At 34.5% G+C, this 18,381-nt stretch overlaps 1 protein-coding gene across 1 annotated transcript; it reads right to left on the bottom strand.

Annotated features, from left to right (window-relative positions):
* Positions 1 to 530: 530 nt before the first annotated feature.
* LOC107876738 (craniofacial development protein 2-like) lies at positions 531 to 3,757 on the bottom strand. The gene is made up of 2 exons (XM_047394089.1): positions 3,601 to 3,757; positions 531 to 1,003 (listed from the first exon to the last, which is right to left on the bottom strand). Exons 1-2 carry the CDS (start codon positions 3,755 to 3,757, stop codon positions 531 to 533), a joined length of 630 nt encoding a protein of 209 aa, XP_047250045.1.
* Positions 3,758 to 18,381: the final 14,624 nt, after the last annotated feature.

Here is an 18,381-nt window from a genome sequence, read left to right as displayed (position 1 = left end):
TCAAATACTGTTGCCTTAGCTGCCATAACTGCTAACTTGGTCTCCTTCCTCGCTACTTTTTACACCTCCCTATTCACCCATTTTTTTCCTCATCCTTACTCTCAATAAACTTAGCATACACTCCCTTCTTACTCTTCACTTTTTTTAACTTCTTTATTCCACCACCAGTCCCCCTTATGACATCCTGCCCGACCCTTCGAAACACCCAACATTTCTCTTGTAGTCTCTGTGATGCAACTGGAATCCCTATCCCACATAACATCCACGTCCCTCCAGCACTCCCATACCCTCCTTCCTGCCGCTTTCTCTCTTATCTTCAGCATACTAACTGGTGTCAAACCTCCCTACTTAATCCTAGGTCGGCCCTTCCTGAACCTTCTATTCTTGCTCTTCTTGATTATCAAGTCCATCACTAGAAGCCTGTGCTGGGTCGAAAGATGCTCACTCAGGATGACTTTACGGTCCTTACAAAAGGCCCTATCACCCTTCCTAAACAGCAAAAATTTCATCTGAGTCTTGGCTATCGCATTTTAGAAGGTAATCAAGTGATCCTCTTTCTTTGAAAAACTCGAGTTCACAACCACCAGCCCAAAAGCCCTCGTAAAATCTAATAGCGCAGCTCCTTTCCCATTCCTATCACCGAAACCAAAGCCTCCGTGCACATCATCATAGCCTCCCAGTAAAACCCCAATGTGCCTATTAAAGTCCCCTGCTATGAAAATATTTTCTAAGCTAGGTACGCTTCTCACCACCTCATCCAAAGCCTCCCAAAAACTTGCTTTCACCTCCTCATCTAAGCCCGTCTGCAGCGCATAAACACTACACACATGCAAAGTAAACCCCCCAACGACTATCTTAATGGTCATTAGCCTATCACTGACCCTCCTAACCTCCACCACCTGCCCTCTAAGATCCTTGTTCACTAAGATGCTCACTCCATTCTGCCTCCTCTCACTCTCTGAGTACCACAGCTTGAATCCATCCACATCCCTAGCCTTAGATCCTACCCACTTAGTTTCCTGAAAACACGCAATTTAATCCTCCTCTTCTTAAGGATCTTTCCCAGCTCAACGGACTTACCTTAGAGTGTCCCTATATTTTAAGACCCTACCCTCAATCTATCCTCTCTCGTCTCTTGCCTACCTCTACCACCCCTTACCAAACCAACCCTACCATCCTGCCTTGACCCTACACCCGTCCCTGCCCTCCCCTCTTTACCCCTTCCAAAACTAACCCCCACCCTAGCCACCTCGAATATGACCCTACTCCACCATCAACCCCCGAAGCCACTATACAAAATTCGAAACAAAGCCTCAAACAGACAAGCAAACAAACAAGGCAAAAACAGGATAAAAGTCGGCACGCACAAAACACCCTATCCGGTCTAGCAGCAAAATCAAATATATATTTTTTTGAAATTACACTGATCACACATATTTGATAATAAATATAATAATAGCTAATAATTCATTAGAATATAATGAATGTGTTCTATTATGAGGTAACATACTTGTGGATATGATGTATATAGTACGTATTCAAGATTTGATATATATATATATAATTATGATGTAGTGATCGATTGATGAACGATGTAGTCAAAAAGTAGTAGAATCTATCCAAACATATTGAATACTTTGATTTGAAATGATAGAAGTAATAATATACTGTACGTTGAAGTTATATTAATGTAAGATAATCAAATTAATCGATAACTCATCAAAGTATGTATATGAAATACATCGCATTATATTATTGAATAATATACTCGTGTACGTATGTGATGTATATAGTGCATATTTAGAAATTGATATAGTCGATAGTGTGTATATGTGTGTGTATGTATAGGTATATATATAGTATATATATATTATGTAGTGAAGGTATAATAACATAAGATAAACTAATCGATAATTCATCTGAGTATATGCGAAATACGTTGTAATTATTATGGAGTAGTAAAATCATGTATGTGATGTATATAGTAGTATTAAAGAGTTAATATATATATATATATATATATATATATATATATATATATATATGATGTAGTGATTGATGAACTATGTAGTCAAAAACTAGTAGAATCTATCCAAACATATTGAATACCTTGATTTAAAATGATCGAAGTATTAATACACTGTATGTTGAAGTTATATTAATGTAAGCTAATAATCACATTAATCGATAACTCTTCAAAGTATGTATATGAAATATGTCGCATTATATTACGGGGTAATATACTCGTGTATGTATGTGATGTATATATTACGTATTTAACACTTGATAGTCGATAGTATGTATATGTGTGTGTGTATTTATAGGTATATATATATATATATATATATATATATATATATATATATATATATTATGCAGTGATGTACGTAGTGCAAAGTTAGAAACTTACATTTATATATATGTATGTATATCTCTTGTGTAGTGATGTACGTAATACGTAGTCAAAATTAAAGCTAACAAAATATATTCAGTTATATATTAAATATATTGATATCATGCGATCGATCAATGTGATATATAGTATACTATTGAAGGTATAATAACATAAGATAAACTAACCGATGTATATTATGGGGTAATAAAATGGTATATGTGATCGATATATATCGTACGTATTTGGAAGCATGATAGCCAATTGAATATATGTATATATCCGCATATCTCGTGTAGTGACATATGCAGTAATCAAAAGCTTTATAACTGAATCTAATTAACTGATAATCCTACCAAAAATATAAACAAATTATTTTATTACTTTTTATTACCATTTTTTATAATTTATCAATTCAAATATAATATTTTATTATTTTTTCGTAAACATGCACACTCACAATTATTTTACAAAATACATTATCTAATATTATTATTATTATTATTATTATTATTATTATCATCATTATTGACAATTTTAAAATAAATATTCAAAATTTATAAATGTCTATTTTATTTCTAATTATTATTATCGTCGATTTTAATTACGCGATTTATTCATAACTAATCTGAGAATAATTATATTATTTATTTTTTACTATTATATTATTTATTTTTACATTATTGAAGTTGTAATAATGTAAGTTAATTAATCGATAATTTATCTGATTAACACGTTGTATTACGCGGTATATATATAATATCTTATTTAAAAGCTAATTAACCAAAAAATCATCCTAATTTACAAAATGCATTGATAATATTATACGATTGAGAAAATATACTACTTGTGTTAATGTGATGATAAAATAACTAATTATCTGATTTATATACGCATTGCATGATACTATTTTTAACTAATTCATCCTAATTTATAAATAATTGATGATACTACTTGTGTTTAATTTCTAGCCATTTTTTATTCCAATTGATATCAATTTTAGCCAAAATTAAATATCAATTGGGGTCTCTATTTAAATCCCAATTTATGACCTATTTTTAAATGCCTTGTTAGTCGTTGATCAAATTGTTCTAACGTCGAAGATCCACTCAGGATACTCTTTCCTTTTTAAACTTAAAGATCCAAACCCAAATTCATTATTCCAAAATAGCCGCATCAACCTCTCTCTCTCTCCACTTCTCTCTAACTATCTTTGCTATTGTCGGTCGGCCAATGGCTTCGCCGTTGCCGCTGCATCTTCTTCCTTTTTTCTCCTTTCTTATTACCGGTACCTCTCTCTTTTCTCTTTCTTGCTCCAAATACCACCACCTCACTGCTGGTTAGCAACCAGCGCCGCTGCTCCATTTTCCTCATTCCACCGTACCCAAAGCGGACAACTCAGAAAGCGTTGAAATGCTTGACGGATTCTATGAATCTATCTCAGGTTTGTTTCCGTGATGCAATTTTTATATTGTCATTTTCTTCTACCTATCCAATGATTTTTAGATATTAAATTCGTGATATTCGTGACATGGGTGACTTAATTCTATGCATATTTACATTTTTACACTGCCCAACTGTGAAAGCCCCAATTTTATCCTTAATTTGATTAGTTCTGCATATTAATTTGTGGAAGTTTCGTCTCTCTGTCTAAGATAATTCCATAAATGTAATATGTGTGACATTTTACGTGAATTTTTTTTAATGTTAAGGCTATATTTAGTTAAGTTTGGTCACTTGTGAAGTGAATTAGTGACTTGAAGTGAATTAGTGACTTGAAATGTTTAGGTGTAGATACTTGAAAAATGAACTTGTGTTTTCAATTTAGTAAAGTTTGGTCAACTTGAAAGTGAATTATTGATATCAAAATGTTCAAGTGAAGGTACTTGAAATGTGAACTTGTGTTTCGAATTTACTAAAGTGTGGTTACTTGATAAGTGAAATAGTGACTTGAAAATATTTAAGTTTAGGTACTTGAAATGTGAACTTGTGTTTTGAATTTACTAAAGTGTGGTAACTTGAGAAGTGATTTAGTAACTCGAAAATGTTTAAGTTTAGGTACTTGAAAGGTGAACTTGTGTTTTGAATTTACTAAAGTGTGGTCACTTGAGAAGTGAATTAGTGACTTGAAAATGTTTGAGTGTAGGTACTTGAAAGGTGAACTTGTGTTTCGAATTTAGTGAAGTGTGGTCACTTAAGAAGTGAATTAGTGACTTCAAAATGTTTAAGTTTAGGTACTTGAAAGGTGAACTTGTGTTTTGAATTTACTAAAGTGTGGTCACTAGAGAAGTGAAATAGTGACTTGAAAATATTTTAGTTTAGGTACTTGAAAGGTTAACTTGTGTTTTGAATTTACTAAAGTGTGGTCACTTGAGAATTGAATAGTGACTTGAAAATGTTTAAATTTAGGTACTTGAAAGGTGAACTTGTGTTTCGAATTTACTAAAGTGTGATCACTTGAGAAATGAAATAGTTACTTGAAAATGTTTAAGTTTAGGTACTTGAAAGGTTAACTTGTGTTTTGAGTTTACTAAAGTGTGGTTACTTGAGAAGTAAATTAGTGACTTGAAAATGTTTAAGTGTAGGTACTTGAAATGTAAACTTTTCATTTTGAATTAAGTTTAGTTTTGTAACTTGTGAAGTGAATTAGTGACTTGAAAATGTTTAGCTGTAGGTACTCGAAATGTGAATTTTTTATTTTGAATTAAGTTAGTTTGGTAACTTGTGAAGTGAATTAGCGACTTGAAAGTGTTTAGGTGTAGGTACTTGGAAATGTGAACTTTTCATTTTGAATTTAGTTTAGTTTGGTAACTTGTGAAGTGACTTAATGACATGAAAATGTTTAGGTATAGGTACTTGAAATGTGAACTTTTCATTTTGAATTTTGTGTAGTTGGGTAACTTGTGAAGTGACTTAGTAACTTGAAAATGTTTAGGTGTAGGTACATGAAATGTGAACTTTTCATTTTGAATTTAGTTTAGTTTGGTAACTTGTGAAGTGAATTAGTAGCTTGAAATGTTTAGGTGTAGGTACTTGAAATGTGAACTTTTTATTTTGAATTTAGTTTAGTTTGGTAACTTGTGAAGTGAATTAGTGACTTGAAATGTTTAAGTATAGTTACTTGAATTATGAATTAGTGACTTTTGTTTTGAATTTAGGTACTTGAAATGTGAACTTGTATTTTGATTTTAGTAAAGTGTAGTCACTTGAGAAGTGAATTAGTTAGTTAAAAATGTTTAAGTGTAGGTACTTGAAATGTGAACTTTTATTTTGAATTAAGTTTAGTTTGGTAACTTGTGAAGTGAATTAGTGACTTGAAAATATTTAGGTGTAGGTACTTTAAATGTGAACTCTTCATTTGAATTTAGTTTAGTTAGGTAACTTGTGAAGTGACTTAGTTAAGTGTAGTTACTTGAATTATGAATTAGTGACTTTTGTTTGGAATTTAGGTACTTGAAATGTGAACTTGCGTTTTGATTTTAGTAAAGTGTGGTCACTTGAGAAGTGAATTAGTGACTTGAAGATGTTTAAGTGTAGGTACTTGAAACGTGAACTATTAATTTTGAATTAAGTTTAGTTTGGTAACTTTTGAAGTGAATTAGTGACTTGAAAATGTTTAGGTGTAGGTACTTGAAATGTGAACTTTTCATTTTGAATTTAGTTTAGTTAGGAAATTTGTGAAGTGACTTAGTGACTTGAAATATTTAAGTGTAGTTACTTGAATTATGAATTCGTGAATTTTTTTTTGAATTTAGGTACTTGAAATGTGAACTTGCATTTTGATTTTAGTAAAGTGTGGTATCTTGAGAAGTGACTTGAATTTAGTTTAGTTAGGAAATTTGTGAAGTGACTTAGTGACATGAAATATTTAAGTGTCGTTACTTGAATTATGAATTCGTGAATTTTTTTTTGAATTTAGGTACTTGAAATGTGAACTTGCATTTTGATTTTAGTAAAGTGTGGTATCTTTAGAAGTGACTTAGTGACTTGAAAATGTTTAAGTGTAGGTACTCGGAACGTGAACTTTTCATGTTGAATTAAGTTTAGTTTGGTAACTTGTGAAGTGAATTAGTGACTTGAAAATGTTTAGGTGTAGGTACTTGAAATGTGAGCTTTTCATTTTAAATTTATTTTAGCTAGGTAACTTGTGAAGTGACTTGAAATGTTTAAGTGTAGCTACTTGAATTATGAATTAGTAACTTTTGTTTTGAATTTAGGTACTTGAAATGTGAACTTGCGTCTTGATTTTAGTAATGTGTGGTATCTTGAGAAGTGAATTAGTGATGTGAAAATGTTTGAGTGTAGGTACTTGAAACGTGAACTTTTCATTTTGAATGAAGTTTAGTTTGGTAACTTGTGAAGTGAATTAGTGACTTGAAAATGTTTAAGTGTACGTACTTGAAATGTGAACTTTTGTGACTTGAACTAATTACTTGAATGAGATTGATTGTCTAGATGGAACCTGGTTATAGCTGGATATATCAACGAAATATTGATAATAGAATTGGTGAGGCTGAGAATGAGGATGCGGATGATGAGTTGTAGTTTTTAGTCTTTTGTATGTTTTGTAGTTTGGATTTGGAACCTCGATAAATTTTGTAAATAATTTGATTTTTAATGTTTGTATTCTTATGGTGGTTGATTGTATATTAAATGATTGGTGGGTTGTATTGTATAATGGAATGTAGCATAGCTATATGCTGTTATTTTTTTACAAAATTACCAGAAAAGTTGGTTTTTTGGAAAATTTTCAATACTGTTTTTAGAAAATTACCAGAAAAACTGACACATGTGGTCGGTTTTTTAGGTAATTTTTTTAAATAACCGACCACTTACAGTCGGTTTACTATAATTAATTAAAATTATTTTATTAAATTAAAAAACGACCACTAGTGGCCGGTTTTGAATTTAAATTAATTAATTAATTTTCACAAAATCAACCATATGTGGTCGGTTTTGTACTTAAATTAATTAATTAGTTTTAATAAACCAACCACATGTGGTCGGTTTTGTATTTAAATTAATTAATTAATTTTAATAAAACTGACTACATATGGTTGATTTTTGTATAAATTAATTAATTAATTTAAATTCAAAACCAGCCACTTGTGGTTGGTTTCTTTTGAAAATTTATTTTTGTTTAAAAAATCTTTTATTTTAAATAATATTGAATTTTAAATATATATATATATATTTTAAAAAATCGACCACTACAAGAAAAACAATCTCTAGGGAAGGGAATTCCCGTCCCTAAAAGCTCAATTCTGATCGCAAATGATCTTTTAGAATGAGAAAATGCTAGTCGTGGCTCATCCTTATAGCCTCCTTCTCAAATGGTTTTTTGCAACGAGGTACTCTAGCTGGTCGTTAAATGTCATTAGAGACGGTGACATAGCTGGTCTCAAAAACACTTTTAGAGACTATATATCTCATCCCTAATAGGTGATTTTCATCTTTAAAAAGTTGTTATTTTCTGGTTGCTAAATGTTTTTAGCGATGAGTAACTAACTTGTCCTCAATTAATCTATCACGACGAGCATCTAACTTGTCCTAGATTAACCTTTAAAGAAGAGCGACTGCCTCATCTTAAATTAACCTTTAGAGACGAGCAACTAACTCGTCCTCGATCAACCTTTAGAGACGAACAATCTAAATCATCCAAGATTGCTACTAAAATCATAAAATTTATATATTTCATTGCTAATATAAAATTGCTACTGGAAATGTCAAAGGATGGTAAATGTAGTTTTAATATTTGATAAATATAAAAAACTTAACCAATGAACATCCCGAGCTAGAATACAATGTCAATAGTTTCAATATTTGCTAAACAATAAAAACTTAACTAATTAACATCCCGAGTTATATAATGTCAATAGTTCAATATTTACTAAATAAAATAAATTTAACCAATTAACATCCCGAGCTAGAATTTGAAGTCAAGTTTACATAATGTTCTTTGCAGAATAATAATGATCTCGCACATTCTCTGAACTTGTATCTTCACTTGTAACTTCAATCTTCAGAAATCTATAAGAACAAAATTTTCAAAAGACAATTAGTAACTATTGATATATAATTTAATATATGTAAGAAGCAAAGAATTAATAAGAGTTTATCTGTGCATACATTTAGATTGGGTGATACTCTTAATTCTTAACCTGAGAATTAATAAGCAATATGCAAAACATGTCAAAACAATGGAGAAGTAAAAGCAAATGCAGCCCTAGCTTGTATAAATGCATTATAGAAAAAGAGGGACACAAGTCTATCTAACTACTAAAAGGAATCTTCTAATATGGCAACTGCAGTGAGGGGAGCAGATGGCATTAGCAAGCCTATTTGGAGCTACTGGGATGTAAGATATAAACATTCAAATTTCTAGTACGTTTTTATAAACCATCTGACAGATACCAGGTAACAAAGCAGGAGACAAAGCGAATAATTAGAGGATAAGTTTCCAAAAGACTCACTAGTAGATTTACTACTGTAATAGAATCAAATAACAGACCTATTTGACAATGGTGGATCTCCAATCAGATAACTACGTGCTCAAAGGGACAACAAGTTGCTTTAGAAATCCACAAAAATAAGGAAAATCAATTGCACATCCATCTTAACGTTGGTATGTATGTGATATTCATATTGTGGATATGTTGGGGCTTAAAGATACAACAGTCATCCCATATAAAATTGATGATATCACAGTAATTCTAAGGTACAAAAGGGCTTCCATGTTTAATAGCAGCCACATACTACTAGGATTGGGACATCAATTTGATTTTACCATTCATAAAATCTTGAAAGGAAACTTACTTGTAATGGAGAAATAGATGGCAAGCATACTTCCTCAAGGGCCTTCTTAGCATGTTCTGAAGGAAGTTTTGTAATAATCATATTGTAAAAGACAGGACCAATGTGTTTATTTCGTAGGGTGGGTGGTGAGAATAAGGATTTCACAAGATAAAGAACCTAACTAACTTAGGATAAGCTTCTCAGAAATAGATAATACCTTAAAGCTTCAACCAGATGCAACGAATCTTCGGAAGAAACTTTGAAGGGACCTTCCCCATTGACTGTCATTTGATAAATCTAAAACAGACCATCTAGGGACCCACAAAGCTTTTCCTTGCAATCTACAATGACAAAACAAAAAAAAAACTTAAAATCTTGAACTAAGGAACAAGGAACTTTGCCAGAATGTTAACTACAAGAAGAAGTAAATTCACGAGGTCATATATGAGAGGAACTAACAAAAATCCAATTTCACAAATTAAGAAAATATTTATCCTTATATGTTATTTATGAAGAAGTCGCCACAGATAAATTGGGCGTGAATTTGAAATAAGAGGTATATCAGAGTTCACCAATTAATATCATAGATATTAATTAAATGTTGACAAAGCCTATCCAAAGAGTGAGAAATTCATCAATTGCCAAATATTAGATATCTCTTACACTCAATAAATAAAATAAAACTACCCCATATAAAGGAGAATGATTATAGAAAAATAATCTGTTCTTTTTTAAAAATAATCAACCATGGGTTTATGAGATGTCACCCGCCAACTTAAGACTGACATTCTCTTAAGGGTCAGCCACCAGTTTAGGACTGACTCCCTAGTCCTTCGGGACATCAGATTAGTGGATCCACACAACAAGTGTTAGTACCCATGGCACAGTACTGACACCCTTTCAACTGAGGTTACAGGTTGGTCCCCAGTTAGCTCAGATTGGGCCATATCAATTAGATGATACCTCCCATAGTCTCAGTATAGTATTCAATATATTTCAAGTCAGGTTTGCTTGACCAAGTGTATCGAATCTCAGTTATTCAATTTTACAGATTTCAGTTATTCAGTTTATAGACTATTTCAGAATTATGTTTATACTTGGTCTTGCATTCTCATATATTAAATGTTCATGCATCCATGCCCAGTTATCTCATGCATTTCATCCAGTTCTCATCTCATATACCAGTACATTCAAAGTCCTGACTGCATATTTTTCTTTGCGCTATGTTGTCTTATAACATAGGTTCGGACACATAATTTCCCGACCACTCTTAGATAGCTCAGCGACACTCAGCAACAGTACTGGCAAGTCCTCATCCATCGAGGACATGATTTTTTTATTCTAGTTATTTCAATACTTCTATTTATTGTCAGTCAGAGTTAGTTGGGGGATTGTTCCATTAACTCCTCAGTCAGTTTAGAGGCTTTCAGACAGTCAGTTAGACAGTTAATCAGTTTATCAGTCCTTTTAGTATGCTTAGTTATTTTATGTTAACAGTCGGTATTATAGTATTTTATCAAATGTTTCAGACTTGTGACTCAATCACATTTTCAGTATTCAGATTTGGTATTACCACAACCATTTATCTTCTGTATATATGTTATGTCTTTGTTTTATTCAGTGCTTATAGCATGTACCAACTCATGGGTTAGCTTATGATCACTTGTGATCATAAGCACCGTTGTCGCAACTAGAGGGTAGCCTTGGGTCATGACATTTAAGCATAAGTTATTGAGTACGAGAAGTTCACATTTAGAAATTCAATTTGTAATTTTGGCAACCTAATTAAAGTCTAGTTTTGATCTTATGATCACATTTAAGATTTGAAATCCACAACTTCACCTCATGAGTATGATTTAAGTAAATGAAGCATAGTCAATTTTTAGTTTACAAACTCACATGCTATTTTAAGGTGGATTTCCTAAGTATGAGCATATATATATATATATATGGGAGTAGTATTTATCATCGAGAAAATGTGGATGAGCGTACCCTAATTTTCAAAAACTACGAGCCACCGTAGGTGTAAGAGACCTCGCAAAAGAGTTTCTTCTTTTCCCAATATGGATGAAGTTTAGTGATCACTTAATTTAAGGTTCTATTCTGATGTCAAGCATAGTAAAACTCTCCCCAATATAGGTAAGATGTTGGACTCCATAATTGCTCACATAGTTTATGTCGGTTTTAAGAATCTCCCACAAGAAAGAACAAAAGTAAAGATTTTAGAAACTAAGTGTGATGACTCACTAAGCTGTGCATTATGCTTTGTCATTTACTTTTTATGATCCTTCAACTTTCAGCTTTACTTATGTCCAAGGTGAGTTCTTTTACACTTAGAATGCATGATTGAAAGTTTATTCAGTTTTTGTTTTTGTAATACCCCATATTTTCCTAGCTTAATTTAACTCTAAGTACATGAGTATTCATATATGAAAAATTTTAAATTACTTAGTATTTTTACTTTAGAGCTTACCAATGCGTAGGAAATTCAGTCAGCTTTCCAACGTTATAAAATTCGCCCAAATTCGATACCCGAACTAAGAATTAGAGCCATTTTTATAAAACAGTATGCCAAATGGCACATCACTGCATCGCGAAGCCAGGCAAAATGACAATTGTAAAAATCTGGTGACACTCCGTGATTCCACCATATCACACCACAGTCCCAGTTCCCAATGGTAATTTTCCAGTAAGGCAACGTGATGCTACCGCGTTACGCCAAGGCCATTTTTCAGAATTGTCAAATTCCAGTGAGCCTCCGCGATCATGGCGAGTCACTCTAAAGGTTAATTTAGCAATCGTCCTTTTACATAGTTCAGGAAATTTCCAGTGGCTCACCACAATACCACCGTGTCACGGTGGAGACCAAAATTGGGACTTTTCAGTGATGAAATTTAATTGTTCCCAGGAATAATTGGGTATTTTTTCATGAACCAAATCATCCTTTAACACGAAATTAAACCCCTAATTAACCTAGTTATAGCATTATTTCCTCACTTTCTCTCAAGATTAAAATATTCTCTCTCAAAGGGCAAAACCCAAGCTTCAAGAAAACAATAACAAACTCAAGAATTCCTCAAAAAACCTTCAAGATTAATATTCCCAGGTATGTTAGGTGTTCATCTATGGGTTCCTTTCACCCATAGAGTCCAAGAATCCATTTTAAAACAACAAGACTTTTTTTTTATTCATGACTTACATGCTTGAAATTGGATTATATTCATGTTCATGACATTAATTGAGTTTCAAACCATGATTAATTGTAGATTCCATGAAATTGAAATAGCGTGTATATTGAATTGTGTAATTCTCATGTTATAACCCTTGAATTAGCAAGTTTGGGTGTTGTAATTATAATGTTTATATGTTGTCCATGATTATATGCATTAAGCTGTGCTCCCCAAGTGTTCGATAGAACGTCCATGTGAATTAAATGGTGAAATCATGACATGTTAGCATATGTACAAGCTTATTCCCTACAAGTGTTTGATAAAAATGTCTCTATGAATGAATTATGAACAAGTGAACATTGTTATGCTTTTCAAGATCATGCTAGGCTCTTCTTTTCATGCTATCGAGTCCTAGGGGTATTTAATACCTGAAAATCTATCTATTTACATAGAGCTACAGTAGTTACAGAATAGTCTCAATAATATCACGATCAGTAGTACTCGGTCAGTTACAAAACTCAGTGAAAATCAGTATCAGTCCAGTTCAGCTCAGTCTAGTAATCAGTGTATTCAATTGGGAGTATGATTTAGCACCGAGTGAACCCAAGGATGGGGGCTCACCTACCAGTAGAGAGTGTGATCCTTAGAAGCAGACCTTGCATTCCAAAACTACATAGCCAGCGTAGGTTAAGACATCAACCTGCCAGTTAAGGGTTGATGTGATTTTTCTACCTGCCAATTGAGGGTACCACCATTCTCATCAAAGTACCTTCCAGATGAGGGTAACTCTTCAGCTTGTCTTTACCCGTGGAACAGTACCGATACCCTTCCAACTGGGGTTACAGGTTGGACCCTAGTTATCTTATTTGGAGCATGTCGATTAGATGATTACATCCCACAGTTTTAGTTTCAATCTCAGTATAGAACTTAGTTCAGTTCTATAGAATCAGGACTGTCAGATACAGTCATTCAGCTATCAGTAATTCAGTTATTAGTAATCTCATATATCAGTTACTCATTTATCAGAACTCAGTACTCAGCTTTAGTAAAAGCCCAGATATAGCATACATGTATATGCACAACATTGCATACCCCTTATTTATAGAAGTTTTAATTATCCATGTATTCTTATTCAGTTACACTATATCTTTCAGTCAGTTACTATTCATGCATATGAACCCTTGCATTCAGTCTTACCTCATCTAGCACACTAGTACATTCTATGCACTGATGCATACTTTGTCTTTGAGCTATGATGTTTCATATCTTAGTTTCGAACGCTCAGGTTCTCGAATGTGCTTAGACAGATCTAGTTAGCAGCAGTAGATTTACTAGTGAGTACTCATCTATCGAGGATATACTTTTATTTTAGCATTTCAGTTTATCAGTATTTCAATAGTTGAAGTTAGTTGGGGTCTTGTCCATCAACTCCACATTCAGACAGTTCAGTTAGAGGCTTTTTAGACTAGAATAGTTCAGACAGTATATTCAGATTTCAGATGTTTTTATCAGATATTATTACTTTACCAATATTTCAAATTTTGAACCTTATGGCAATTTAACCTATTTTCTGCATTACTTTTAGTATTATTACTCAGTGCTCATAGCAGATACCAGCTCATGGGTTAGCTTATGGTCCCTCGGGATCGTAAGCACCGTGTGGCACCCAGGGTGCAGACTCGGGGCATTACAAACTTGGTATCAAATCCTAAGGTTCAACAGAGTCCTAGGGAGTCTGAAAGTTGCATCTAGTAGAGTCTTATGCATTGGTGTGTAGCGCACCACACTTATGGGTAAGAGGCTATGAGACGTTTTTAGGAAAAGTTTCCCTTCTTTCTGTATTTATGTCGTGCGAGTGAGCATAAACTCCAGTTAATGTCTTAATCTAATCCTTTCTTACTTTCATTTATAGAACATTCCTCCAAAAAAGAATAATGAAAAAAGAATAGAGAACCAGTCAGCACCTCAACCCATTCAAGAAAATCCCCTGGATGAGCATGTCTCTCATGTAGAATTCAGAGCTGCGTTCACCACTCTAGCCAATTTTGTAGCAACTCAGAATGAATGGACAGGTGCTGTTCTGGCCAACCCAGTGGCCAATATTGCTGTAGTCAGGATTTGATACTTCACCCTAATTAATCCTCCCTTATTCTTATGATCTAAGTCTGAAGAGGATCCGCAAGTGTTCCTCGACCAGGTTCAAAAAGTCACAGATATCATGGGAGTGACTTCCAGTGAGAGTGCTAGTTAGCTGCCTATCAACTATAAGATATAGCTCATACATATTTTAAGCAGTGAAAGGTAGACAGGGACACATATGCAGAGCCCTCAGAGTGGGAAGAGTTTGTTACTACTTTCCTAAATAGATTCTTTCCCTTAGAGCTGAGAGAAGCCAAGGTGTTAGAGTTCATCAATCTCAAGCAAGGTAGAATGAGTGTGAAAGATTATTCCCTCAATTTTACTCAGTTAGCTAGGTATGCTCTCCATGTAGTAGAAGACAATAGGTCCAGAATGAGCAAGTTCGTATCTGGGGTATCAGCGAGTATGGTTAAGGAGTGCAAAACTGCGATGTTGATTAAGAATATAGACATATCCAGGCTCATGGTCCATGCTCAGTTGATAGAAAAGGCTAAGAATAAGGAGAGAGAGAGAGAGGGAAAACAAAGGGCTATAATAGGCAGCTTTAATTTCACTTAGCCTAAGTTAGAAGGCGATAACTGTTCTCAGTTTTGCCAAAAGTCTTTAATTATAGCTCCATCCTCAGCCAGTGCTCTGGTCTCTAAGTTTAGAAATGGTAACAAAGATAGTTCACCGGGATTTAAATATTAGGGTAGTGTCAACAGTGCTCATACAAATCCCCTTTGTCAGAAATGTGGCAGAAACCATCAGGGTGTCTGCAGGGCTGGTAGCGATATATGTTTTGGGTATGACAAGCCAGGCCACAGAGTCATAGATTGTCCTTAGTCAGGTTCTCAAGGTTAGTAAAACCATTCTTCAGCTCAGTCCGGTCGCCCGAATTAGCAGGGTCCCATCTCCAATGCCACCAGTGGGCAATGCCCAAATAGGCTTTATGCACTCCAGTCCAGAAAAGATCAAGAAAGTTCTCCTGATGTGGTCACTGGATCCAGGAGCTTCCTTGTCTTTCGTAACTCCTTATATTTTCGTTAACTTCAGAGTCAGTCCTGGAATTCTAGCAGAGCCTTTTTCTGTCTCTACCCTAGTGGGTAAGTCTATTATAGCACGGAGGGTATACAGGAACTGTCCGATTATGATATCTCAAATTATCACTTCAGTAGACCTTATAGAGCTAGAGATGGCAGATTTTGACATCATTTTCAGCATAGATTGGCTCCATTTATGCTATGCCTTAGTTGATTATAGAAACAAAGTTGTTCATTTTTAGTTTCCAAATAAACCAGTCCATGAATGGAGGGGTAGTACTACAGTGCTTAAGGGTCGGTTAATATCATACCTGAGAGCGAAAAAAGGATATCCAAGGGATGTATCTATTATCTTGTATGATTCAAAGGCTCTAGTTCAGAAACTCCTAGTCTTGAGTTAGTTCCAATGGTAAATGAATTCTCAGATGTGTTTTCCAAAGATCTTCCTGGATTTTCTCCCAAAAGGGAATTTGACTTTGGAATTGACCTTCTTCCAGATACTAAGCCTATATCCATTCCACCATACAGAATGGCACCAGCTGAACTCAGAGATTTAAAATAATAGTTAAAAGATCCCCTATAAAAGGGGTTTATCAGACCCAGTGTTTCCCCATGGGGCATACCAGTTCTATACGTACGTAAGAAAGATGTTCACCCAGAATGTATATAGACTACTGTCAGTTGAACTAAGTCATAGTCAAGAACAAGTACCCACTACCTAGAATTCGTGACTTGTTTGACCAACTTTAGGGAGCCATTATTTTTCTAAGGTAGACCTCAGATTAGGCTATCATCAGCTTAGATTCAAAGAATGTGACATTCTGAAAACAACTTCTCAAACCCGGTATGGTCACTTCAAATTCCTAGTCATGTCCTTTGGTCTTACAAATGCCCCAGCAGTTTTCATGGACTTAATGAATCGCGTGTTCAAGCAGTACTTAGACATGTTCATTATAGTCTTCATCGATGACATTCTTGTCTACTCCCATAGTGAAAATGATCATACAGATCACCTCAGGATCATCCTTTAGACTCTCAGAGCCCATCAGCTATTCACCAAATTCAGTAAGTGTGAATTTTTTCTAAGATTAGTAGCATTCCTTAGTCATATTATTTCTGGTGATGGCATTAGAGTTGATCCTCAAAAGATTGAGGCGGTGAGAAACTGGCCTAGACATATTTCTCCATCAGATATCAGGAGCTTCTTAGGTTTAGCTGGCTATTACCATCGGTTTTTTGAAAGGTTTTCATCTATTGCATCCCCCATGTCCAGATTGACTCAGAAAAAAGTCAAATTCCAGTGGTCAGATTCTTGTGAGAAGAGTTTTCAGGAGTTGAAGACTCGACTCACATCAGCCCCTGTTCTAGCATTGACAGATGGTTCAGATGGGTGTTTTGTGTTCTATGATGCATCTAGAGTAGGTTTGGGTTGTGTCCTCATTTAGAGAGGTAAGGTCATAGGCTATGCCTCTAGACAGCTTAAGCCCCATGAGAAGAATTACCCAACTCATGATCTTGAATTAGAAGCTATTGTGTTTTTCTTAAAGATTAGAAGGCACTATTTGTATGGGGTGCATTTTGATGTGTTCACAGACCATAAAAGCTTGTTGTATGTATTCTCTCAGAAAAATTTTAACCTACGTCAGAGGAGGTGGCTAGAATTGCTAAAAGATTATGATATGAGTGTTCTGTATCATTCGGGCAAAGCCAATGTAGTGGTAGATGCTCTCAGTGGGTTGTCTATGGGTAGTGTTGCTCATGTTGAGAATGGTAAGAAAAAGTTAGTTCAGGAAGTTCATCAGCTTGCCCGACTAGATTTCCGCTTAGTTGATTTAGCAGAGGGTATTGTGTGGGTGCAGAATCATTCAAAATCATCTCTGGTTTTTGAAGTGAATAAAAATCAGGACAGAGATCCCAGTCTAGTTAAGTTGAAAGAGGCAGTCAGAGATCAGAAAGTAGAGGTTTTCTCCCAAGGAGGAGATGGTGTGTTGCGTTGCCAGGGTCGGTTATGCGTGTCAAGTGTAGATGACTTGAGGCAATGAATTCTTACAGAAGCGCATGGTTCGTGTTACTCTATTCATCCAAGGGCCACTAAGATGTACCACAATTTGCGGGAGATCTATTGGTGGAGTGGGATGAAGAAAGATATCACAGAGTTTGTAGCTAAGTGCTCTACATGTCAGCAGGTTAAGATTGAGCATCAGAAGCCCAGTGGGTCCCTGTAGGAATTCAGTATTCCCACTTGGAAATGGGATAAAGTGAACATAGACTTTGTGATGGGTTTGCCTCGTACTCATTGTCAGCATGATTTGATTTGGGTTATCATAGACAGGATGACCAAATCAGCTCATTTCTTGCTAGTCCATACTTCTTATTCAGTCAAGGACTACGCCAAGCTCTACCTCAGAGAGTTGGTTAGGTTTCACGGTGTTTTGCTATCTATCATTTCAGATAGAGGTACTCAGTTTACCTCTCACTTTTGGAAAGCTTTTTAGAAGGGTATTGGTACCCAAGTTACCTCAATATAACTTTTCATCGAATCATTCAGACTCTAGAATATATGTTAAGATCATTCGTTGTTAATTTTAAAAGTAGTTGGGATGACCACTTGTCTTTGATCAAATTTGCATATAATAACATCTATTATTTTAGTATTCAGATGGCTCCATTTGAGGCTCTTTATGGTAGGATATATAGATTTCCAATTGGTTGGTTTGAGGTAGGCAAAGCCACAGTTGTAGGGCTTAATTTAGTGTTTGATTCCTTAGAGAAAGTTTAGTTGATCAGATAAAGGCTTCGGGATGCCCAGAGCCAACAAAAATCATATGCTGATGTGAGAAGGAAAGATCTTAAGTTTGAGATC

The sequence above is a fragment of the Capsicum annuum genome, chromosome 7 (assembly GCF_002878395.1).
Source record: "Capsicum annuum cultivar UCD-10X-F1 chromosome 7, UCD10Xv1.1, whole genome shotgun sequence".
NCBI classification, from domain to species: domain Eukaryota; kingdom Viridiplantae; phylum Streptophyta; class Magnoliopsida; order Solanales; family Solanaceae; genus Capsicum; species Capsicum annuum.
The sequence above is the reverse complement of the archived record's forward strand: the minus strand, read 5'-3'. Positions and strand labels throughout refer to the sequence as shown.

Excerpts from the sequence above, each read along its gene's own strand:
- LOC107876738 (XM_047394089.1), bottom strand. The coding sequence starts at position 3,757 with ATGGAGCAGCGGCGCTGGTTGCTAACCAGCAGTGAGGTGGTGGTATTT. Across the intron at positions 1,004-3,600 it reads GACCGACAATAGCAAAGATA|GATCTAAGGCTAGGGATGTG; the intron begins GTTAGAGAGAAG and ends CTAAGTGGGTAG.